This window comes from Crotalus tigris, unplaced genomic scaffold, assembly GCF_016545835.1.
Source record: "Crotalus tigris isolate CLP2741 ecotype Arizona unplaced genomic scaffold, ASM1654583v1 scf7180000019415.609845, whole genome shotgun sequence".
Lineage (NCBI taxonomy): Eukaryota > Metazoa > Chordata > Lepidosauria > Squamata > Viperidae > Crotalus > Crotalus tigris.
In genome coordinates this window covers 349,098-374,757 of record NW_024097526.1, presented here as the reverse complement: position 1 = coordinate 374,757, position 25,660 = coordinate 349,098, and the positions used below count along the sequence as shown (strand labels likewise).

The window sequence follows — 25,660 nt, the reverse complement described above, 5'->3', positions numbered from 1 at the left end:
CAATAAAAGTATAAAAAAAGAAAATTAGAAAATAAAGAAAGAAAAGTAAAAAAAAGAAAACAGAATTGGGACTTCTGCCCTTTTTTCTGTTGTGTAATTGCCATCTTCACAAAGAAATATTTTTTAAAGATAAACACACAATTGAAATACTAATGTAGTGTTCCACTACCCATTTATGAAGAAATTCAAGTGCAGAAAAGGATTCATTCTCTCACATTTTGATATGGATTGCACAATGGAAAAAAAATGTTTGCCAACATGGCTACTTTTATATAGGACACCAGTTTAAGAATTAAGCTTAACTATATGAAGAAAAGTTCCCATAATTTTAGCACTGATGATGATTTCATATAGTAACATTGCAGCTACAATATGAGATATAACAGAGTTTATACATCAGAATGATGTATTTGAATGATGTATTGCTATTTTCTCTATTTTTTTTTCTTTAAAACTTTGTTACAAGAGATATGTGCATATTTATTCAGGAAAAGATCTCACTAAATTCAGAGTAACTTAAATTATTATCAGGTAAATTCAAAAAGCTTTGAACTGCCAAATTTGTTTGTTTATTATTTATTTATTGTTTATTTATTTAAAATAAATACATGCCACCCATCTCATTTAGAGACAACTCTGGGTGACTTATAAGCATTAAAAACTGGTAAGCATTAAAATGATAAACAATAAACAAAAACAATAAGAACAATTAAAAAAATCAGGAGGAGGGCAGTATGAAGTACACAGGGAGAGTTAGAGTCTTCTCTTGATCTATAGTCTCCTCCAGGGTGGTACATTCCTGTTGGGGCCTCAGGCCAAGTGGCAGAACCAGGTCTTCAGGCCCTTGTGGAAGGTCAGGAGATTGGGTACAGATCTTACCTTGGGAGGTATGATGTTCTAAAGCAGTGGTTCTCAACCTGTAGGTCGGGACCCCATTTGGGGTCGAACGACCATTTCATGGTGGTCGCCAAACAACGCAGTCCGCCATTTTTTCCCCTTTTCCTTAGCTGTGCTACTCCCTTTTATTCTATTGGCTTTTGAAAACCAATAGAATAGACTCTCTTGAATAGAGTCTAATTCTATTAGCTTTCAAAAGCCAATAGGAATTATCCAGGCTGTCTCTGCCCTGCTGAGCCCACCAAAAGTCCCATTCTGCAAACGATGCTGCACCAGTTGAGTAGTCCTTGACTTACGACCAGTTGGGAATCGCGGCATTAAAAAGGTTGAGAACCACTGTTCTAAAGGACAGGAGCCACGGCAGAAAAGGCTCTTCTCCTAGACACCTGGACTTCAATTTGATGAAAAAACTATCATTATTCCTTCAACCTGAACTCTGAGAATTACACTGTATTCTTTGGAATTCCAGTTCAGAATTACTCAGCTAATCAGAGAACGAAAGATCTGCCAAAATAAATAGTAAATATTTATAAATATTAGAGTGACCTTGAACTGCAAGATAGGCAACAAATAAATTTGATCATAACAGAAAGAAATAAAATCAGAGATAACTATTACTAGAAAATAAACTCCATTAGTGAAGTTTAGAAATACTTTGTGGAAGTTTGTTTTATGAGAGAATTCTTTTCTTTCAGATTTTACCACATTAGCTCCCTCAAGTCCTGTGAGTGTAATCCCTGCATTGAGAACAACAATGGTGATCAAGAGTAAGTTGTTCAAAAATAATGATAAGTTTTAGATTACTTGCTCCATATGAATCATTGAGTTTAGTTCTATTCACATCAATAACGTGATCTCAGGGTGAAAATAGAGGACTATATTAATTAGGAACAAAGCAATCAAAAAGAAGGGTGAAAGGGAAGGAAATTCAATGGCAGATAGCAACAAATAATCACACTGGAATGTTGCTGAAATAATCACATGAATGATTGAGGCTATGTATTCTAGAGAAGAGAGCCATTTGGTTAAGGCATCAGGCTAGAAACCAGAAGACTACAAGTTCTAGTCCTGCATTAGGAACAAAGCCTTGAGCCAGTTGCTTTTTGTCAGCCCTAGGAAGAAGGCAATGGCAAACCACTTCCTAAAAACCTTTCCAAGAAAACTGCAGGGATTTGTCTAGGAAAAAACATCTTAGAGGAGTAGATGGGAAAATGAATGGGTGGGTTGGCTGAGTAAATGATAAAGAGGATGGTTTTGAACAAAAGGTTTTACATATTACTTTGAATCCACAGGTGGAAACTCAGCTCATAATCATAGAATCTGTAGCACTTGGGGCAATTTCCACTTCAAGACCTTTGATGGAGATATCTATCAGTTTCCTGGACTCTGCAATTATGTCTTTGCATCCCACTGCAAATCCTCTTATGAAGACTTCAATATACAAATAAGACGCTTGGTGTTTGAGAATGTTACTGTTATCAGCCGTGTGGTTTTGAAACTTGACGGAGTAGCTCTTGAACTTACTTCAAATTCCATTATTGTCAATGGAGAGCCGTAAGTTTCATTATTTAGACAAATGTATTTTTTGTTATTTCACCACCATAAATTCCAGTCACACCAGGACAAGGAGAAAGAATGTCATGTCATATATTGTTCTTATTTCAGTTTGACATTTGTAAATGAGATGTTTCTTGTAAGTGAATTTCAGTCACTTTCAGTTGCAACTTGCTTTACTTCCAGGGTTCAGCTGCCTTACAGCCACTTAGGAATTCTGATGGAGACAGTCTCAGGTTATCTCAAGGTCCAAGGGAAAATGGGAGTGACCCTGCTGTGGAATCAAGAGGATGCCCTTTTGGTAAGAACCCATTCCAAATATGGCAAGGAATTCCCATTATGATTTTGGAAATGACTTGTGGATCTTTGCTTACACATTATCTGTCTGTCTGTCTGTCTGTCTGTCTGTCTGTCTGTCATCTAGCTAGCTAGCTAGCTAGCTACAATCTATCATCATTTATATATCTATTATCTATCTATCTGTCTGTCTATCTATCTATTTATCTATCTATCTATCTATCTATCTATCTATCTATCTATCATCTAGCTAGCTACCTAGCTAGCTATAATCTATCATCATTTATATATCTATTACCTGTCTGTCTATCTATCATCGTCTGTCTGTCATCTATCTATTTCTATATATACTGTTTATACTGTGTATGAGAGAGAGAGAATGTATTGCTATGTTATGTATTAAAAAAATATAGACAACAACAGCACTTGTGGGTATTATTTTGTAATTAAACATTCTTGACATGATGGATAATAAGGGTACTTTATTAAATTTATATACTGCCCAATTCCCAGTGAGTTTAATGTTGTTTTGGCATGCAAAAACTAATATTTGAATATCATGCTGGTATAAATCCTAATAAAGAGAAGGTGAAATGGATTGGATCTCAGTTTAACCATACTTGCTCTTGATGGTGAAATGGGTGTTGTATAAGTTAAATCAATCAATCAATCCACCTTCAGCCTTCTGAAAGGCTGTAAAAAGCTGGCTCTTCCCTCAAACATGAGGAGGTGAGGTGGGAGCCCAGTGATTGTTGTTATTGGTATTTTTCCCACAAAACATTACTAAATTTCAAAAGAATATAAAAAAACAAAGAAAAAAAACAAAGAAAGTTAGAAGTTACTTTTTCCTATAGCTTTTTTCCCTTTTTGAATATTATTGTTGGTATTGGGGAGTGTGACACTAGGGTGTGGGCCTGTTTGTTTCAATATTATTGTTTTTTTTATATCCATGTTGTTTCTTATATCTTCTTATTGAGGTTATTGTGAGCCATCCAGAATTATAATGTACAACCATGTATATAATGATTTATATAAATAAATAGAATATTTAAAAGACAATCTCTGGTTAAAGTGATGTGAGTTAGCTATGAAGAATAGAACAATGACAGACCATCTCAAATAATTGTCTAATTTAGTAGTTGCTCCCACAAACAGTTGTATCTTCCCAAATGTTCCTCATCAAGTATTGATTTTTGCAACTGTTTTTGATACTCTTTGATTTGCATGAATCTAAATCTAGCCCAATATAATGTGTATGGATTACTTCTTTATTCAATCTTACTTACATGTCTGTTCTTGAAAATATCTTTATTTGCACAAATTAGAAAATGAAACTATAACTGCAAGACTAGGACTATCAGATCTAAGTTTCAAATATCTGGATGATCACTAGATGAAAACAAAAACCTAAGAGTTTACTACATCACACTGCTGTCATCTAGTGATTGGTCAGATTTTGCAGCTCAAAACTAGGACTTTTAACGATTAAGCATTTAAATTAAAGCTGTCTTTTGATGAAGTTTAAGAAAATACTAATTATTGTGGCAGTGTCGCCACAATAATTTGTTGTGGTAGTCTTTACTTTTTATTTCTTTCAGAATTAAAGAATAATCTATTAACTCAAGGGGCTCTGTAACCAATTTACTGGTTTTGCTGTCACACCCCAAACCTTCTCCTAATTTGGAAACAAGCTTATTTTTCTCCTCTATCTTTTTTTTTTTAAATGGACATTGTGGTTATATGACTAGAATGGAATCTGGGGCACATACAGATAAGTTCGGCAACGTCATTAATGTTTAAACAAAGAATCAAATGAATTTTTATTCCCAATGTTGAGCCTCAGAACCTTTTTCCTCTAGGGAGGAGGAAACACTAGCAAATGCCATTGTTCTTATGATAATTCGAAAGGTCCCTTCTTCAAATCACATAATTCAGAGAAGGAGCCTTCCAATACAAACCACCCCAGGAATGGGCTCTGCAGGAAAGATGGAATGAGATGGAAGAAAGACCTACATGCAGGATGGAGCATCAGAACAGTCATGGTGGGGCAGAGAGAGCTTTTCACGAATGAAGGCGAATATACATGTCCCAGGATAATGTTGCGGGATCCAATCTGGATCAATCACTGGGACTAGAGGTTTTATTCTCTGAGCTTTCAGACTTGTGCTAGAACCCATCTTCAGGGAACTCCTATCTAACAGAGTGGGTACTGTTCTGTGTGTGGTATTTATAGTGCCTGTTGTAAATGGCTTTTTAGACATTCATTGGGGTGTATTGATAGCTGGCTTTTAAGTCATTAGTTGTCGTTGGGCTGGCGGTAAATCAACACTTTTGTTGACCGATGAGGGACCTATTTCCCAGGCTTCAATCACTTCCTTGGGTTGGTTTTCAGAGGGTTTTCAGATGCAGTCACTTAATGACCACAACTGAGAGATCTTGAATTGCAGCAGTAGAGCAAGATGGTCAGGTGGGTGCCTTACGTAATGACTGCAATGATTTATGACCAAACGTTCGGACTCAGCTGCTGTTGTAAGTTGAGGACTACCTTTAGCCTCACTTCATTTATGTCTTATCTTCTTCTTGTTGGATCTTCACTTGTCTCACTTAATATGGTATCTGACAATATTCAAACATATTGCTAAATTTAGTTTAGGCCTCAGTGAATGAGGCACAGCAAAACTGGGGGCTGTCCTTTCTCTTCTCTTTTGGAATGACTTCAAGGAAAAGTTTGGAAATATTTATTTGATTTTAACTGGATCCAGTAACAATCGGGGAGGGGGGATCTTCCTGGACTCAAGATTCCTGCATGAGAGGAAGGTAGTAGTGATTGCAAAGAGACCTTTGCTCAATTATGTATTATATACCAGTTGCATCCCTTCCCCAATTGAGAAGCCCTTAATTCTGTCACTCATACCCTGGTCATCTCCCGTATGGACTACTGCAAAGTGTTGTACATGGGACTGCAGCTGCTGAAGAATATGGCAGCATGTGCAGTTCTGGGTGTCCTTAAGAGTTGCATATGTAAAACCTCTGTCATGTGAGCTGCATTGGGTGCCAGTTTGCTTGTGAGTCCAATTCAAGGTGTTGGTTATCATCTTTAAAGTCCTTCAGAGCATGGGACCAGGTTCCCTGAGGAACCATCTTGTCTCAATTATTTTGACCCAGTCCATGTGGTTAGTAGAGGAGATATATTGTGGTATCTGTTGATTAAAGAATTTTAACCAATGGGGACTATGAATATACTTTGGCATTGGCCCTGCCCTATGGAACATCTTGCCCCCAGAGGTGAAGTGGGACCTCACTCTTTCAACTTTCCAGAAGGGCATCAAAACCTGCTTTGTCAATTAGCATGTGGGTTCAAGAGTGACATGTAACCTTGGGATTGGTTGCGTCTGAGGGCTCTCCCTCCATCATTTTTTACCTTTTTACCCTTGTTTTAATTTTGTTTTTTAAACTTTGCTTTTAACTATGTCTCTTTTTATGTGGCTGTATAGATTTTTATTTGTAAACCACCCAGAGTTACTCAGGTGAGAGGGGCAGTGTATAAATTTGATAAAGAAATTGAGGAAGCTGAATGTTAACCAGATTGCAAATGGCTTATGAAGTAGACTTGCTAAAATAAGTCATAGTTAATATTAAATACCATCTATTACTCAAATACCATGATAATCTGTGATTAAGAGACATCAGTAACAAAACCTTTCTATCTTCAGTTTTAAGTGTACCATAGGAAAAGGGAGGAATGGTCTGTTTATTTTATGCTACACTGTGACTTAACATGACAGCCAAAAGCAACTATTGATTTAATGGGAATTCAAAAATAAGAAAGGAAACAGAATTCCACTATCAGACCTTAAACACTAATCCAAATGAACTTAATTTTAATCTCTACACATATTCATCTCTAGACCTGTTTACCAACGTTATACATACTGTATTTTCCGGCGTATAAGATGACTTTCTAAAGCGTGGAAATCGGCGCCAAAGTCAGGGGTCATCTTATATGCCGAGTTGTCTTATACGCCAGAAATTACGGTAGTTTCCGGTGTGTAAGACGATTTTCTAGGCATGGAAATCGGCACCGAAGTTGGGGGTCATCTTATACGCCGAGTCGCCTTATACGCCGGAAAATACGGTAATCTGTTGTCAGTTCTTAACTTTCATTCTTAAATCTCTAGATCTTCACTACAGTTACATTTTTTGTCTTGTTTTAGCTGGAACTACATGAAAAGTATGCTAATCAAACTTGTGGTCTTTGTGGGGATTTCAATCAAATCGCAACCTACAATGAATTCATTTCCAACAGTAAGTGGCAAAAAATAGAAGAGTTCTGTTTTTATTGCTTTTGAGGTCACATCTCATTTGTAGAACAGGATTTATTTTGACAAATGCCACTGAAAGATTATTGCTTCAGCAGCCTTAAAGTATGTTATTGTATAATGTTATACAAGGATCAAGATTGTTGGAATAGCCACTTCCAAATATGAAATGATCCTAGGTTTGTTTCTTTATTATTTGCTTTTTCGGAACTAATGCAGAAATAACATACATCATTTAAACCAGGATTTCTGTTTTTCATTTCAGCCTGGAAAGAGGGCTGCCAAGTTTAATGTGGTCAGAGATATGCCAGGAAGGGAAAATAATGGGTCTGTCTTGCAAGGAGCTACAGCTCAGATTAAGCTGTGTTTCTCAATCTCGATGTGTGAACTCCATGCTGGTGTAGAATTCTGGGAATTGGAGTCCACGTTTTAAAGTTACAGAGGTTGAGAAACATTGAGCTAAATGCAAGGACTGGTTGCAAAGTTACTTTTTCATCACAATCATAACAGTCACTAAATTTGTGAATTTTGCAGATTTGTAAAGCAAAAGAAAGCTGAAATAAGATCATAGTCACTGTCCAGGTTTCACTTAGCTTAATGATTGAGTCCTAATTGTAGCTACTAAACAAGGACAACCTGTAATGACAATTTGGAAGAGAGTGAATGCAGGGGCATAACTTTCTTTGAAGTAAATTCAAGAGGCCTCATTGGTAGGGGGGGCGGTCTGTGAAGAGGCAGGCTTAGAAAAACAAGTCAAGATAGCAATCAAAAGGGTAAGACTCTGGGCATGTGGTTACTGCTACCATCTTGACTTTTAATCCCCGAAACATCATAGCTCAGTGGCACATGATATCCAAAACTGAGAGGACTTTAATTCTTCATAATGGGAAGATGAGATTGGTGTAATTAACCTCATCATCTTGCCAGGAATCATCATCAGAGTGATGATCTTTCTTGGACCCTTTTGTCAGATTTATTCCATACAGAAGGAATATAGTAAAGTTGCAGCCTGTGTCCAGACAGGTCTTTTTTGTATTCCTGCTTTGAGAGCAATATTTTGTTTATTGCAGATGTCCAGCTGACTCCTTTGCAGTTTGGAAACATGCAGAAGATGGACGGACCTACAGAACAATGTGAAGACCCTATCTCTTTACCTAAAGGCCAATGCAGCCAGGAGTTTGTAAGGATTTGTATTTCATGTTATTCTTTATAAGGGAATTTGGGTGGGGTTTTTTTGTTTTTTTGCCCTCTTCTTCTTCTTTCCTCTTTCTTAAAACAGTAAAATCTTGGGGGGGGGAGCTTTTAAACATTAGCAATGCAGATCAATAATAGTGTAGTAGCTTCCTGTATTTATATACTGTTTTTCATAGTGTCATGTTTACATCTTAGCAGCGTTAATTTCTTCTTTCTAGACCACTCTTTGCCAAAAAATACTGACTGGTAATGCATTTGACGCTTGCAATGCATTAGTTGATGTGCGTGACTACATTGATGCTTGCGTACAAGACTTATGCCAATGTGATCAGTCTATGGCTGAAGCCTGCATCTGTAACACTTTTGCTGAGTACTCCAGGCAATGCTCCCATGCTGGTGGACACCCACTTGAATGGAGAACAGAAGATGTCTGTCGTAAGTATTAATTTTTAAAAAATTGTATTCCTATGGAGAACTCTTTGCAATCAGTGTATAGAATCCTAAATAAGGCAGTTAGAGACCTCACAATAGGCCATCAAGATCAATACTATACCTATGAAGAGAAATCCATATCCAATTCAAAGAGATGCAACCTACAACATTCAAATATTACTGAAGCAACTTCATCCGATTGGGCTAACCAATGGGATGCTGGGAATTTAGTGAAGGTTTTGAACTGTTCTTATCAGTAAGAAACTGGTGCTAATGTTTAATTTACTTTTTTATAACCCATTAGATTCAGTTTAGTCTTTAAGGTTTGTTTTAAAAAAAACAAGTCTTTGCTCAGTGTTATATATCTAAAAAGCATTATCACATGTTTCCCCTTGCTTGTCTCCATGCCATGTCTTCTTTTTTCCAGATTGATGAGAAATTCAGCTTCTTAATATTTGCCTCCCAGAAATTGTTCTCCTTAAGGACTCAAATATATTGCTAACATTCTGTTTAAGGTATTTTTACCTCTGGAGGGGGTAAAAAAGTATGAATAGGTTTTTAATGTCTCATTGTTCATTTCTATTTTCAGCCAAGTCTTGTCCTTTCAACATGCAGCATCAAGAATGTGGATCCCCCTGTTTCGACTCTTGTACCAATTCTGAACAGTCCCAATTGTGTGAAGATCATTGTATAGATGGCTGTTTCTGTCCCCCCGGTAAGTCAGTATCCAGTCAGCTGCCTGGCTGAAGCGTTTCTTGGTATTATTCTTTGTTAGAGACGTGACTACATGGAATTTCATTCCAGATAACATGGAAAGGAAAACAAGTTTGCAATAAAGTGTTTGCTCTTCTCTGACGTGTAAAAAACTTAATACTTCAGTGCTCTTGCAGTAAGGCCTGTTTAAAGGATAAAAATAAACACCTATTTTGTCTTCCCTAGGAGTAGTTTGCTATAAACTGATTGTATTCTATTGGAGGCATTATAAAAGGCATTTTTTGGAAAAAGAAAGGGAAAGACTTTAAATTTATTTATTTATGAGACTTATATACCGCTTTAAGTGCAAGCACTCTCTAAGCGGTGTACACCAGTAAGCAATGTATGTATCTTTTACATTGCCCCCAACAATCTGGGTCCTCATTTTACCTACCTCGGAAGGATGGAAGGCTGAGTCAACCTTGAGCCGGTGAGATTTGAACCGCTGACCTGTTGAACACAGTCAGCTAAAGTGGCCTGCAGTACTGCACTCTAACTGCTGCGCCACCTCGGCTCATATTGTTTGAATTTTAAGCAGTTATTGGTTTATTTATACATCTGAAAAGAAAACAACTTTTATGCTGGATGTTTTGTACTTTAATTTTAATTCTGTTTCTTGATCTACAATTGTATTGAGATGTACAAATAAAATAGAATAGATTTGTTTGATTTAACAAATCAAGGAGATTGGTTGAGCGCTAGAATGGAATTAAATTTGCTCAAGAACAACTTTAAGAAGATCAGTCGTAAGAATTACACAGAAATGTTGTTGATGTTATTCAAAATGTCTTTTCTTGCTGGAATTTACTACATGGCAGTGTGAAAATCTGGTTCATCCTCCTAAAAATATTTTTACCTTGTACTTTTGTCCTGATGGTGGCTTTCATGAACATGGTAGAGATCTGTTTCTTTAAGAGCTTTTTCATAAACCACATTCATAGCAATTAATATGCTGTTTTATTTATTAAATTTCTGTTCTGCATTTTCATTAAGAAAACAATCCCACGTAACTTGAAAAAGCTATTAAAATCAGACCCACTTGCAACTAGCCATACTTACACATCCCATATCAAGTGTCTGGCAGCTCTTCTGACACTCAACGCCATGAGCATTACCTGTGGCATTGTCACAATCAAAGTAGACCATAGGAGCGTCACAAACTGATAGGAAGAAAGAAAAATGATTCAGTTTGAGATTATATCTCGGTAATTACACAATTTATATTATGATAAATATTAGATTTTATGGATACAACTAACATGGAACCCCATGTTAGAAGAATCACAATCTTATTTTGTTTAGGTTTCTTAGTTTTGAATCATATTTCCCAAAGTTGGAAAATGCCTCTTAATAATCATAAAAGTAATGTAATTGATAAGGTTTTCATTTTGCTTGTGAAGTATACAAATTAAATCCACATGAATATTCATGCTTCAGTTTTAAAAACAGTGGTTGGATTATGGGCCAAAATTCCATGTGATACTAGTGATAGGAATGGAAGAAGGGAGCATTTTCCTCAGAACTACAGCACCTGTAATTCTGATGCTCTAGAGGAAAAGCTCCCATTGAAAGCTTTATAAAGAGTGGATTTTTATTGGGACCATGACTTCTTTTTCCACACACCATTGTTTCCAGTGAAAACTGGTTGATTCATGGTTGCTGTAAAATCACAACATGCTTCAGTGTGATCTGAAGTCCTACTCCAGATGTTGAAATGGTTCATGTGCTTTCGTGTATTTGAGGAAAATATAATATATTATATTAACGACAAGTATCATGGAGAATGATATAATGCGAATGATATCCATGCTTCTTAAAAATAGTGAAATGAATATGAATAACATACACTGGTTATTTCTTATTTTAGGCACTGTGTTTGATGACATTAACAATTCTGGCTGCATCCCCATTTCGGATTGTTATTGTTCTTACAATGGGGTTTCTTATGCTCCTGGTACTTCTTTTTCCTCCCAGTGCATTTCCTGGTGAGAATGATGATTCCCTGTAATTTAATAATGTTTTATTAGTGATGGGAGGGGGAATAAAGAAATAGGCATGTTATTTGATAGGTTAACTTGTTAAGAATATACTGGGCATAATTAATCATGCTAAGAATGTCATAAGACTGTGAAATAATGTTTAACTACACACTTAAGGGGATTTCTTTTTTGAGCATGATTTCCTTGTTGCTTTGCATGCTGTTGCTTCTGAACCCACCTACAAATTCTTGCCATGTGGATGCACAAAAATAGCTCTTATTTACAAAAGAACACAGAGTTGAAAGCTATACAAATATTTTTTTAAAAAAATGTGATTCATTTTTTTCTTCAAAAATTAACAGCTTTACAAATTATAGGTATCTATAAATCTATAGGTACATTTTGATTGTAAAAGGGTTCATTATGAAATTTAGTTATTTAATTAATTTAGGCATTACTCATCTCCAGCTGACTGCAGTTGGCTCACATATTGCCATATCAATTCAGTTTATACCAAATTGGATGAGATCCAATCACTATATAGAGGCAGAAACAAAATTAATAAGAATGCACCCAAGGGACTCTCTCTATCTTCGCCAAAGGTCTGGGAGAACAATCAAACTTCTTGTTAGAAATGTCATAATTCTATTTGACTTTTATGTCAGCAAGCAAATACTATCAAATTTTGAAACCGGAGTGTCTTAAAAAGCTCATCATGTATTGTGTAAAAAGGCAAATAACTGAAAATCAACTCTGCTTTTCTCTTTGACTGCTCTTCATTTGACATGCATTTAGTTAACTGAATTCACTGTTAGTGACAATAAAACCTAGTATTACCTTCTATGACCTGAGAAACATTTCTGAAGATGTTCATCAGCCAGAAGCACAGCAAACCTCAGTTGAATGCATTTTTCATTTTTTCTCCATTCTTACATTAGTTTCCCCCAAATCTGTTTTGCCAAATTAGAGATCCTCCAGAGAGGTTTTGAAAAGGAAAACCACAAGGAGGAGGAACATGAAAAAATCCTATTGCATGAAACTGTTTATATGACATTGACTATAGTTCTGAATGTTTAACCTAGAATATAGCCTATAACACCCTGCAAAATGCTGTCATGCTATGGCAGAAGTACACAATGTATGGGAGTAGATAGTCTCTGTTTTCAGGGAAGACTATTTATACCCACATATTTTAAAGTTTAAAAAACCCTGCCATCTGCCATTGCATTTCACCAATCTTGCTTTCAGATGCTAAGTGCCACCGTGTTCCATTTATCAAATGCTGTGTTCCATTTATTAAATTATTATTATCAACAATCAAATACTGAAGAAAAAGCTTCTATAAATTATAGCAAACATCCAGAGAATGTTCTAAAATTTAGAACTGGAGCATATTTGTCATCCAAATCCATGATGTAGAACTTGGATAAGGATTGAGGAAAACAGGTTATTCTAAGAATACAAGCCTAATTTGCATGACTAATATGCTTCTTAAAGGAGCTTTAATTAGAAAAACTCCAAATGCATTAATTTCTTTACTAAATGAAACAGGGCTTTTAAAGTACCCTCTGTTGTATACAAATACTTCCTTCAGGGTTATAGGAATTATACTGTTATGTTCATTAATACCATGAGTCTTTTAAAACATTAAATTGTTGTTGTTAATTGCGAAGTCGTGTCCGACCCATCGCGACCCCATGGACAATGTTCCTCCAGGTCTTCCTGTCCTCTACCATCTTCTGGAGTCCATTTAAGTTCACACCTACTGCTTCAGTGACTCCATCCACCCATCTCATTCTCTGTCATCCCCTTCTTCTATTCGCCTCAATCTTTCCCAGCATTAGGCCCTTCTCCAGTGAGTCCTTCCTTCTCATTAGGTGGCCAAAGTATTTGAGTTTTAAATAACACTGCAATAAAATCCTCAGCAAACATTCCATGTGGAACGCCACTAAAAATTTGTTAACAAAGGTCGTGCTTCACTGAAAACATGAGCATATGTATAGTACAACAACCAGTTCTTATTTATTATAAGGATTACTCTACTTTTTATATAGTAATTTGTTGGTAATTTCTTCCTCTTTTTACTTCAGTTCTTGCACTGGGGGACAATGGACTTGTGTCAGTCTTTCATGCCCTGGAGTATGTTCTATTGAAGGTGGCTCCCATGTCTCCACTTTTGATGAGAAATACTATTCATTTTTTGGGGACTGTAGCTATATGATCACTAAGGTAAGCTGCATGGACTAACCTACCCAAGGCTACCTGATTAGATTGATGGGCCTTGGAGAAACTTCCTATTCTTTAACATCAACACTGTAGTTTAAAGTTCCTGTTAAAGGCATGTATACCAATTCTAAAGAAGAGACCCAAACCATAGGTCCTGTCCACAGGATTGAGTTGTGATGATACAGTCTCCAACTATGTGGGATTGTCACATTGAAAACAAGGACCCTCCCATGCAGTGGTGTAACTGGGAGAGATTCAACCTTTCTATCAATCTATGTATTATCATCATGTCATATATTTTTATTCATATCAATTGAAATAAGGTTCCCTTCTTCTTGATTACACTTGAAATTGTTGCTCAAGATAATTGAACCTTCTTCACCAAAGGTTTACAAAAAGGATGATTATTTTTCCAATTTTCTGGTGTTTAGGGGGTAGGTAGATACATGTCTAATGACTGCACTCTTTTTTTGTTTGTTAAATTGTGGTGTCTTGTTCAAATAAGAGAAAAAAACATAAATCACAACTTTTAAAGTATTTTATTCTTTTAATTGTGGGAAGTAAATCCTGACCTACAAAAAAAAGAGTAAAGTTATTTTATTCTTATTATTTTAAAAGTCAGACAGCATGATGGCTCAGATGTTAAGACATTGGGCTTATTGGCTGGAAAGCTAACAGCCCATATACAAGACTCCGAGCTCCATGTGATAGGGTGAGCTCCCGTCCTCGCTTCAGCTCCTGTCAACCTAGCAGATTGAAAGCATGCAAATGCGAGTCAATAAATAGGTACAAATTCAGTGAGAAGGTAACAGTGCTCTGTGATATCATGCTGGCTACATGATTGCAGAACTGTCTTTGGACAGCACTGGCTTAATGGCTTTGACATGGAGATAAGCACCACCCCCTCTAGTCAGCAACGACTAGCAGAGTAAAATCCGCAGGGATTCCTTTACCATTTTTTTAAAAAAAAGATTAAAAGTCTCATTAGTTTAGAAGGGATGCCATAAGTTCAGGCAATTCAAACTATTAGTACTCTCTTTTTTTTCCAGCTCTGTGATAGCAATAAGTTCGCTGTTCTGGGAGAAATTCAAAAGTGTGGCCTGACAGATTCTGAGACATGCCTGAAAGGATTAGCTCTAAGTGTTGATGGAGGACAGACAGTAAGTATGAAGAACAAGAATGGATGAGAAGCATGCTCAATAATTTTAGGAATACTTTTTTTCACCAGATGCAGGGAGAAACAGGTTCAGTTTGCATGCAAAAACAGTTCTCAGTTGAGCTCCTGATACTAATGTTAAAGTTATACTAGAAATGTGCAGTAAAATGTTGACTTTCCAATTACAAACAGCGCATTTCATTTTCTTTACACAATGTTCTGTCCATTGTTTCTTTGTAGGGGGATCCAGGTTCTGGAATGTTTCTTTTTATATATATATACAAAGATTTTATTGCTTAATTTTTCCAATCAACAAGTTGTCTGGAGTTTGCTATGCTAATACATGTTCAATTCCTAATCCTTCATTCTTTCCTCTAACCAAGAATAAAATAGGTTCCAAATTTGATAGCAGTCTGTATCTTCTTTGTCTTTCAACCTCATAGTTAATCTGTCCATCTCTGCACATTCCAGTATTTTCCTGATTATTTCTTCTTCTGATGGCAATCCTTCATTCTTCCAGTATTGTGCAAAAATTATTCTCGCTGCTGTAGTGATGTATAAGATTAAATATAATTTCTGCTTATTAGTCTTTTCAGGTGTAATACCTAGTAAAAAAAGTTCAGGTTTAAAATCCACTTGTTCACACAATATTTTTTCTAACCACATATGTATCTTTCTCCAATAGGCCTTTGCCCTACCACATGTCCACCAAATGTGATAATACGTGCCTATGTTATGTTTACATTTCCAACATCTATCTGACATATTTTTAAACATTTTTGCTAATCTTGCTGCCGGCAGGTGCCATCTATAAAACATTTTATACAGATTTTCTTTGTATGAAGTTGACATTGTTAATTTGTAGTTTCTCTCCCATAACATTTGCCATTTTTCTAATTCTATATTATAGCCCAAAAAAATTGCCCATCTTGTCATTGTTTCTTTCACTTGTTCACTTTCCATATCTAAAATTAACAAAAAAATATACATTTTCTTAATTAAGTTCTCATCTGAGGTTAACAAAATCTTATCAAACACAGTTTGATCCTTATAAAATCCATACATTTTACATCTTTTTCATATCTACTTTGTATCTCTAAATGTGCCCACCAGGAAAATTCCCTGATTTTCCAGTTCTTGTTTAGATTTTAATTTCCCATCAATATTTAGAATATCCATATATATGTCCGTATTTTTTTCAAAGTCTACCAAGTTCAGATGTATAAATGCCTCCATCGTTGAGAACCACCCTGGAATTTTTAAATATATTTTAGCTTTAATTTTTTTCCTATTCTGTTGACAAGGCATTTCTTATAAAATGATTTTGAAAGTACTTATGTTTTTCCCGTACCATAAGAAAGCGTACCACCCCAATTGTAAATCATGTCCCTCTAGATACAATAACCTTTTATTTCTAAGTGTTATCCACTCTTTCACCCATGTTAACACAGATACTTGGTAATACAATGTCCATTCCAGCAACCCCAAACCTCCATTTTCCTTAGCATCTTGTAATGTTTTCATCTTAATTCTAGCTTTTTCCCCCTGCCAAATAAAGTTCAAAACCAATGAATTTAAATCTTGAAAGAATTTTCTCTCAAGTTTTATCGGAATCGTTTGAAATAGAAATAAAATCTTCAGCAACACATTCATTTTTACTGTAGCAATTCTTCCTAATATTGACAGCTGCAGATTTTTCCATCTTTCTAAGTCTAGCTTTATTTGCTTCAATAATTTTGTATAATTGTCTTCTTTTATTGACGAACACTTAGCCGAAAGATGAATACCTAAATGTTTAACTTTTTTCACTATTTGTACCTCTGTTTTCTCTAGTATTTGCCTTTTTTGTTTATCTGTGAGGTTCTTTATTATTACTTTAGTTTTTTCTTTATTTATTTTTAGTCCTGCCATTTCTCCATACTCTTCTATCTTTCCCCATAGTTTAGGAATCATCTCTAAAGCTTCTTCCAAGAGAAACACTAAATCATCAGCAAATGCTTGTAACTTATATGTTTCATCTTTTATTTTCAATCCTTTAATTTCTGTGTCCTGTCTTATCCTTCTATTTAGTACTTCCAAAGTAAAGATAAATAATAATGGAGATAGTGGACACCCTTGTCTCATACCTTTTTTTATCTCAAAGCTCTCAGTATAATCTCCATTCACTATCACTTTTGCTGTCTGGTTGCTATATATTGTTTTTATCATATTTATAAAATTCTTTCCAAAATCCATTATTTGTAATTGCTGAACCATAAATTGCCAGAAACATTATCAAATACCTTTTGGGCATCTAAAAACACTAATGCTAATTGTTTCCTTGGATGTAATTCATAATATTTTAATACGTCCATTATCACCCTTAAGTTGTTTTTAATTTGTCTCTTCGGTAAAAAGCCATTTTGATCTGGATGTATAAATTCAGCTAAATATTTTTTTCAATCTCTCTGCCATTATTGAAATAAAAAATTTATAATCCACACTGAGTAATAAAATCGGTCTATAGTTCTTAATATACGTCAAGTCTGAATCTTCTTTTGGTATCAAAGTAATATTTGCTTCTATCCATGTATTTGGAAGTTTGGCCTCTAACAATAGTCCATTACAAACATCTTTCAGTGGTTCGCTTAATGTATCTTGTAGATTTTTATAAAGTTCTGCCGGTAGCCCATCTGGGCCTGGTGTTTTATTTTCTTCTCTTTCTGTTTTTTGAGCTTATAAGCTAGCCAACTTCCTGGCTTATTGGCATTTTCGAAGAAATTTTGTTTTGCTCTCTTTATTTGTTCCGCCAATTTTTCTGAGTCCAACAAATTCAGCTTATGTTTTATTATTTCCATTTCTTTTTTCAAAGTCTTTTTCTGTGGATTTTGTTGCAATTCTGTCTCTAACTCTCTAATTTTTTCTTTTAATAATAAATATTGCTGTCTTCTCTGTTTATTTTTCTTTGCCATATACGTTATAGCTATACCTCTAAAATGCGCTTTAGCTGTATCCCATACGTTTTGTAGTGATGTGTCTTCTTTATTTTTTAAAGAAAAATTCCATTTCTCTTTTCACCAACTCTATGAATTCTTTGTCTTTTAGTATAGATTGATTTAAAATCCATCTTGTTTTTTTTTGTATTCCTTTCCATGTTGCTTTTAAAGGGTTATGATCTGCCCATGTGCCTATTTCTATCTCAATTTCCTGTATATCCATCTTTAATTCAGGAGTCATCCAAATCATATCAATTCTTGACCAAGATTTATGGCTATTTGAGTAAAAAGTATATTGTCGATTTTGAGGATTGGTTTCTTTCCAGACATTTTGTATTCCAATTTCTTTTGCCATATCAAAGAATGTCTTGGGTAGTCTTCTTCTCACAGGTTTTCCTGTTTTGCTACTTTTATAATCCATTGTCCCATCTACTATCGCATTAAAGTCTCCTATTAAACAAATATTTTGGTATTCCATTTCTATTAATTTCCTGTGTAATCTTTAATAAAATTGTTCTTGATTATCATTTGGGGCATAAATTGCCACTAACAGTATTTGTTTTTGATGTAAATATATTTCAACCTTTACAATTCTTCCTTCTTCATCTGAACATATTAATTTAGAATCTATTGTCTCTTTATACCTCTCATATACCACCACTCCTCGTTTCTTTTGTTGTGTTGATGTATGATGAAGCTTTCCCATTTTTGGGTATTCCAACAGTTTATAATGTTGTTTTTTTATGTGTGTCTCTTGTAAACAGATTATATCTATATTTAATTTCTGAAGTTTCCTAAAAATTTTATTTCTTTTTATTGGGGAGTTTAGTCCATTTACATTTACTGAAAAAAAATCCTTTTTTTTCTCCATTTCCTCTTTCATTGCTTATATTTTGGTCTAATCAATCTTGTAATCCTTTGTTCTCTGGCAATTCCTTCTCCTTCACCAGTTTGTTCACCTTTCTCCTTCTGTTGTTCTGCTTGTGCCATTGCTCCTTGGGCCATCTCTCCGATCTGTTTATTCTCTTGTTGTTGATGCAATCCTTCATCCAAAATTACTCTATTTCTTACTTCAAAGTCCTCTGCTTTCCATATTGAGTCCAGTCGGTATCTTGTATTATTCCAGTTTATTAAAATGCCTTCTGGCATTAGCCATCTGAAATTTATGCCTTTGGCAATCAATTTTGTAGTTAGAAAATGGTAGTGTCTCCGGGTATCCCTTACCCTCTTGGATATCTGTTTTAGGACCACAATTTCTTTATTTTTATATTGTAAGGATTTCTCTCTCACTTTTCTCAGTACTTCATCTCTTGTTGATTTCTTCATGAACTTCACATGCACATTCTCTTGGTAATCTGTTTTTTCTTGCATAGCTTGAATTCATACGGAATATTTGATCCATCTCATTCTGAATGTCTGCTCGCTCTGCGTTTAAAAATTCTGCCAGCAACTCAATAATCACCATTTCTATATTTTCTTCACTATCTTCAGGAATATTTTGAAACCTCAAATAATGTTCTGCTTCTCTCATTTCTACCATTGCTATAGCCCATTCTAGCTCTTGATTTGTTTGTTCCAGTCCTTCATTCTTTTGCAATAACATTTCCACATTTTTGTCAATATCTTCAGTTTTATTTTCCACTTCCTGGGTTTTCTGTTCATTTTTAATGATCTTTTGATTTTGAGCTTCAAATTGTGCCTTTATATCCAGAATTTCTTTGCTTACTTTCTCCAGTTTACTTTGTGTTTCCTCACTGTTCCTCTGCAAGATTTCTTGAATTAATTTTAAAGAGGCCTGTGTTTTTTTTTTTTATTAAAAAGTTTTATAAATTTTACAAAAAATAAAAGACAATACAAAAACAAAAAACAACATATACAAATAAAAACAAACATTACCCAACAAAAACCCCCTTCCCCCACCCCTACCCAACCTCCCCCTTCCCCCCCCCAGGGCCTCCCAGAGCAGAATATAGGCTTAATTTAAAAAAGTTAAAAAAATTTATATTTATATAAAAAAAAGAATATAAAATAGAATATATATATATATATAAAGTTAAAAATTATGAAAAAACTATATAGTATTTTTATATCAAATTTAAATTGTATGAATTTTATCCATTTATCCCAAACAGCAAGGAATTTCTCTTGCGTTTGACCCTTTAAGAAAGCCGAAATCTTTGCCATTTCCGCCAAATGAGACACTTTAAGAAACCATTCCTGCAATGTAGGCAAAGATTCCTTCTTCCAATATTGTCCTACTAACAGCCTCGCAGCTGTAATCAAATTTAACATCAATATAACCTCCTTTGTATCACAATCAATAACTATACCTAACAAAAATAATTGTGGAGTAAATTTTACCCTCCTTTTAAAAATTCTCTGGATATTCCACCATATCTTAATCCAGAATGCTTTTATCTCTCTGCACGACCACCAAATATGATAATAAGTAGCGTCCATACAACCACATCTCCAACATTTAGGTTGTAAGTCAGGGTACATAAAAGACATTTTTTGTGGATCAAGGTGCCATCTATAAAACATTTTATAAAAGTTCTCCCTTAAGTTCTGTGCTTGTGTAAATTTGACATTTCTCACCCAAATAGTTTCCCAGGTGTCCAATGGAACTGGCTCACCAAAATTCTGCGCCCATCTAATCATACAATCTTTAATTAGTTCCGTTTCTGAATCCAATTCAACTAAAACCCCATAAATCCTCTTAATGTGGGTTTGTCTTTGATCCTTCACTTGCTTAATAAGATTTTCATCTTCTCTGAGAAAACCCACCTTACAGTCCATCTTCCATCTGTCTAATAATTGCCTATATTGGAACCAAGAATAAATAATATTTTCTTGTGCTAACTCTTCCCGTAATTTTAACTGCCAGTTTTGTCCATCCCATTTAAGTAACTGTCTATAGGACACCATATCCATTTTAACCCCTCTTTTTATTCCTTCTATTGCATGCCAAGGTATAGCCCATAATGGTACTTTGAAATCACTTTTATAATATTTTCTCCAAACCCTAAGTAAAGAAATTCTTAAGATATGAGATTTAAAAGCCCAATCCATTTTTTTATTAAATATTAAATAGGCATGCCACCCAAAAAGTAAATTCCATCCCTCTAAGTGAAGTATATCAGAATTTGTCAAATTTACCCAGTCACTAACTAATGTTAAAACCACCGCATCATAATATAATTTCAAATTCGGCACCTTGAGTCCTCCCCTCTCACGGAAATCTTGCATAATTTTAAACTTAACCCTTGGCTTTTTCCCTGCCCAAATAAATTTATTAAGGAAAGAGGCCTGTGTTTCATCTTCAGCCGTGCTTGCTTTGTCACGCTGTAGCAATGTACTGACAGACAGGTTCTGGAATGTTTCTGTTCACTTTTCACCATCTATTTATTTCCTTCAAACTTTTTGCCATGCATATTAATTCCTTCACTTCACTTTCCTATTCCTTGTTTCCTTTCTTCTACTTTCCTTCCTGTTATTTTTCTTTTCCTCACATTTTAGTTCTTACTCCCTAGTAGTTTAAATTACCTTTCTGCTGGGGCCTGGCTCTTGGCCTTCACTTTCTTTATTTCTTTTTGTACCTGTCTTCAAATTTGCCTCACAAAATTCCTCCATAGCATAGAAATGCTCTGGATCCAAGTCTCTGAAAAATCTCAGAAAAATATTTATCTCATTCCACTTAAAACCTGTTTCAAATATTTCATTAGTTTTATTTGTGATCAATCAGTTATTGTCAGAACCTTCATTCTAATAAATGAAATACAATATAAATTCTATGTATAGATAGCTTGTGTTAAAAAATTTGGTTAAGCAAAATAACAAATGTGTATTTCCTAAAAAAAAGATAATGAAAAGCAGTATAACTGAAAGAAATGAGTTTGGGGGGGGGGGAATACTAAAATTTATTGCCACATGCCCCTTTGAGTCATTGTGTGTGATTTGGACATATCAATTTGCTTAATAAATAAATATTGCAGTAAAGACATTCTTTCTCGTTGTGTTTGCTCTAACCTCTCATTTCTCACTACCCAGGTCTTTGTGGTCAAGTCTAATGGAGCTGTATATGTGAATATGATTCTCACTCAACTGCCTATCTCAGCATGTAAGTTCTTTGCTATTTATATTCTAGCATTTTACACAACTTAAGGATTGATCTTTTGTTTCAGGAATTTATTTGAAATTCTTCAAAGTGTCTAGGTCGGGGTGTCAAATTCACAATGTCACATGACATGTCATGGCGTATTGCAATTTTTTTGCCATTGCCAGCAATGGGGTGGGTGCAGTTTCGCCATGACACATCCGGCCTGTGGGCCGGCAGTTTGACACCCCTGGTCTAGGTAGATGAGTAAAATAATATCTCATCACTTGACAATGATGGAGGAAAGAACTGAATATTGTTAAAAGTCCAATTTAGAAAGAGGAAAAGATGGATATTAATATATTATCAAAAAGGCTCTTCTTGGGATTTTAGATGTAATCTCAGACCTTTCCTTTGAAGTAGGTACTAGTTTATTGATCATGAGTAATTGCTAATCCTGTTAATAAGAAATATTAATCCTAAATTATTAGTTTATATTAGTATCAGTAAGTGATTGAGATGCAACATCTAAGCCTTTATCAGTATCACTTACTGAGATGCAAAGCCCAAGTGTATACTATGTGCTGCACTAACAACCACAGTTGCAAGACTCATCCCTTGGTGGCAATTGAAATGTATGCTTCCATCTGAAAACTACTTTGTTGTATGGTTTTGTTTCTACAGCCAATGTCACCATCTTCAGCCCTACCTCATTCTTCACTGTGATAGACACAAAATTTGGATTCCAGGTGGTGATACAATTTATCCCTATAATGCAGGTGTTTCTATACATGGATCCAAGCCACAAAGGGCAGACATGTGGTAAGTAAATCAATGAATCATTCTCACTACACAGAAGAAGGATGCTACAATGATAGTGTGCAAAGGATTAATGTATTTCCTTTTTGTTTCAGGCCTCTGTGGAAATTTCAATGGTATCCAATCAGATGACTTTAAAGCTATCAGTGGGGTGACAGAAGGAACCTCTGCTGCTTTTGTTAACACCTGGAAAACACAGGCAGATTGCCCCAATGTCAAAAACATATTTGAAAACCCCTGTACTCTCAGTATAGAAAATGGTACGTACATTTGTTTGCTGCTCTTTTCCTAGGCACTCTTCTCTGGCCTATTCCTCTCTTGGTGATGTTGATACTGCGGTTTTCCAGAATTGACAGTAACCATGGCTGTCCTAGAAACATCTTTAAAAAGAGGTTTTTTAAAAAAAAATAGAAACACATGTAGCATTGGGTTTTAAAAAAAATGTAGACATCCAGAAGGATTCTGAAATATTTAACTTTTCTGGGGTTAAAGTTGCTTGGGTCTAGAGTTATCAGGACATAAAGTTCCTCTTCACAATGGACAATAATAAGGATTATAATTATTATTCTACATTTATATCCTGCTTTTCCTCCAAGGAATTGGAACAACATTTATAATTATTTTCCCTCATTTTCTTCACAAAATAATCTTGTGAAGCATATTATACAGATTTGGAGCTACTGTGGACTTTCCTTCTACAATCTTTCCCCCAAAATAAATAAAAACAGTGACATATATAGTCAGAAGAAAACATGTCAGCAAACAATGAAAAATCTATATGTAATGTACTATACCCAAAGGCAACAGGACTAGTATTACACAGCTGAGAGAATGCATCTCTCTTGCCTGGTTTAAATTAGACTTTTGTGTAGCACAAGACTGTCTTTTGAGATAGCACAAAGCATTTAGGGATAAACTCATGTTCAGAAGCATGCCCAGTGCCAGAATGTGATGACAAAATGGCAAGTGTGTTTGCACAATCAAAGCCCCATCCCTGTTGGTGCTCATGCTGTGAGTGGAAAACTTAGTAAAAAGGAATAGGGCTTTGATTACTCTGTTGTGTTTGTCAGTTTGATATAGTTGATCTTTGTTGCAGACGTATATGTACCGTATACAGAGGATCTATAGGAAAAAAAGGTACCAAAATGATAGCCCATTTATCTCTGTTTTACAGAAAAATATGCTTCACACTGGTGCGGATTGCTGACTGACACCAAGGGGCCCTTTCAGAAATGCCACTCAATAGTAAACCCAGCTGTTTACCATAAAGTGAGTAGTTTTTTGTCTTCCACTGAAATGCTAAGATGAACCTAAAGATAATTCATGGGAAGAAATGCATTGCCAAATTCAGAGAAGCCAGATTTTAATTGGTCTTTTGCTGAGCTTTCTATGTTTGTTTGTTTTTTCACTAGCTACATTTTATAATCCAATCAATATACATATTTTTCACTTTATATAGCACACCAGGACCTACTCAATAGTTTACAGTCAAATGTTAGTATGAAATATATAATTTCCATTCTGGTGCTGGGTCTTAATTGAAGATGTCAAATAATTTTTAAGCTGTTCTAAATATTTTGCATTTCCTGGACTATTATGTGAATCAAAACATTATTATCCTTTAGATTATGTATTTCAGAACTTGCAATATAGTTTATGGTTTAAATTTGCATGTGCACATAGATATTGAGGAAAGTTGCATACGAGCTATATGCATTAGGAAAACTCAATTAAAATATATACTGTACATTAGAAAAACGCACATTCTAAGTTAAGATGTGAACAAAATGCATTTGTTAAGGCAAATTGTATAAAACAGTCTATGTAATATTTTTGTAATGTTTAAGAAAAAATGCAGAAAATGCAGAAGGAAAGAAATTGTAATGAGTTGGATTTAGATGGAGCCATTCATTTCCAGTGTAAATTCAAAGTTTATTTTACTGATTTATAGCACTTGAAGTATATAGCTATTCACTTTGCAGGATGCTATAATTCATGAAAATACCTTGTTTTCTGAAAGCTAATAAACTGTTACAGATGTGTACATTGAAAGAACCCAATTGACTAGCATATGACAGACAACTTAGATAAAAGCAGAAAGAAGGAAGGTTTCCAGTGCAATCTCTTCAAAGTTCCTCGTGATTTTTGCAAGGCCAGGCTAAAGCAAGATTACAGAAATGATGGCTCTTCAGATATTATTGCCTACCCCTTCTAGTAGCCCCATAACAAGAGAGGCTGGCTGATATCTGAAGGATCCAAGGATTGCACCATGAATATAAAGGGAAATATCTCTGAAGGAAGGTGACATTTGGTTAAACTAAAGTTCCTCTGTTTTTCTAGAACTGCATGTATGACACCTGTAACTGTGAAAAGAGTGAGAACTGTATGTGTGCTGCCCTCTCAGCCTATGTCAGAGCCTGTGCTGGTAAAGGAGTATTGATCACTGCATGGAGGACTAGTGTCTGTGGTAAGTTTAGAATAACAAAAAAGAGAACCAGCCTGGAATTAAGAAGAAATTTTCTGACAGAACAATTAACCATTAACCTGGCTTTCCTTCAAAAGTTTTGGGTGTTTCATCACTGGAGGCTTTTAAGGAGAGATTGGACAGCTATTTGTCTGGTATGGTACAGGATCTCCTACTTGAGCAGGGGGCTGGACTAGAAGACCTCCAAGATCCCTTCCAACTCTTATTCTGACTGTCCCTACTTGCTTTTAGCTCAATTAAAATGCTGCTGAAGGGTCCTGGACCATTGGAAGCTATCATATTTTTCAGAAAAGAGGAAAACTATATATGCTATCAAATTAGAAGCCTTAAAAAGTAACTCCAAAATTAGCTTGGAATCAGGCACATGCTTCAATAAAACTTTTTTTGTATTTATTTTAAAATACATACTGTCTGTGCAAAATTCTTATGCCTCATATCTTGCGAGTAGAGTCGATTTAATTCTAGCCACCTCTTCTGA

At 35.1% G+C, this 25,660-nt stretch overlaps 1 protein-coding gene across 1 annotated transcript in view; it reads left to right on the top strand.

The window, feature by feature from the left end:
* The window catches only part of LOC120316556 (mucin-5AC-like), an 82,878-nt gene that overhangs the window by 5,843 nt on the left and 51,375 nt on the right, over positions 1 to 25,660 (top strand). The window contains exons 3-17 of the mRNA XM_039362289.1: positions 1,593 to 1,664; positions 2,190 to 2,451; positions 2,638 to 2,752; positions 6,963 to 7,053; positions 8,138 to 8,247; positions 8,480 to 8,696; positions 9,283 to 9,408; positions 11,314 to 11,431; positions 13,516 to 13,654; positions 14,701 to 14,811; positions 21,833 to 21,902; positions 22,563 to 22,700; positions 22,793 to 22,957; positions 23,872 to 23,966; positions 25,038 to 25,164. Of these exons, the coding sequence (XP_039218223.1) occupies positions 1,593 to 1,664; positions 2,190 to 2,451; positions 2,638 to 2,752; positions 6,963 to 7,053; positions 8,138 to 8,247; positions 8,480 to 8,696; positions 9,283 to 9,408; positions 11,314 to 11,431; positions 13,516 to 13,654; positions 14,701 to 14,811; positions 21,833 to 21,902; positions 22,563 to 22,700; positions 22,793 to 22,957; positions 23,872 to 23,966; positions 25,038 to 25,164 (1,956 nt within the window). The remainder of the gene's footprint in view (positions 1 to 1,592; positions 1,665 to 2,189; positions 2,452 to 2,637; positions 2,753 to 6,962; positions 7,054 to 8,137; positions 8,248 to 8,479; positions 8,697 to 9,282; positions 9,409 to 11,313; positions 11,432 to 13,515; positions 13,655 to 14,700; positions 14,812 to 21,832; positions 21,903 to 22,562; positions 22,701 to 22,792; positions 22,958 to 23,871; positions 23,967 to 25,037; positions 25,165 to 25,660) is intronic.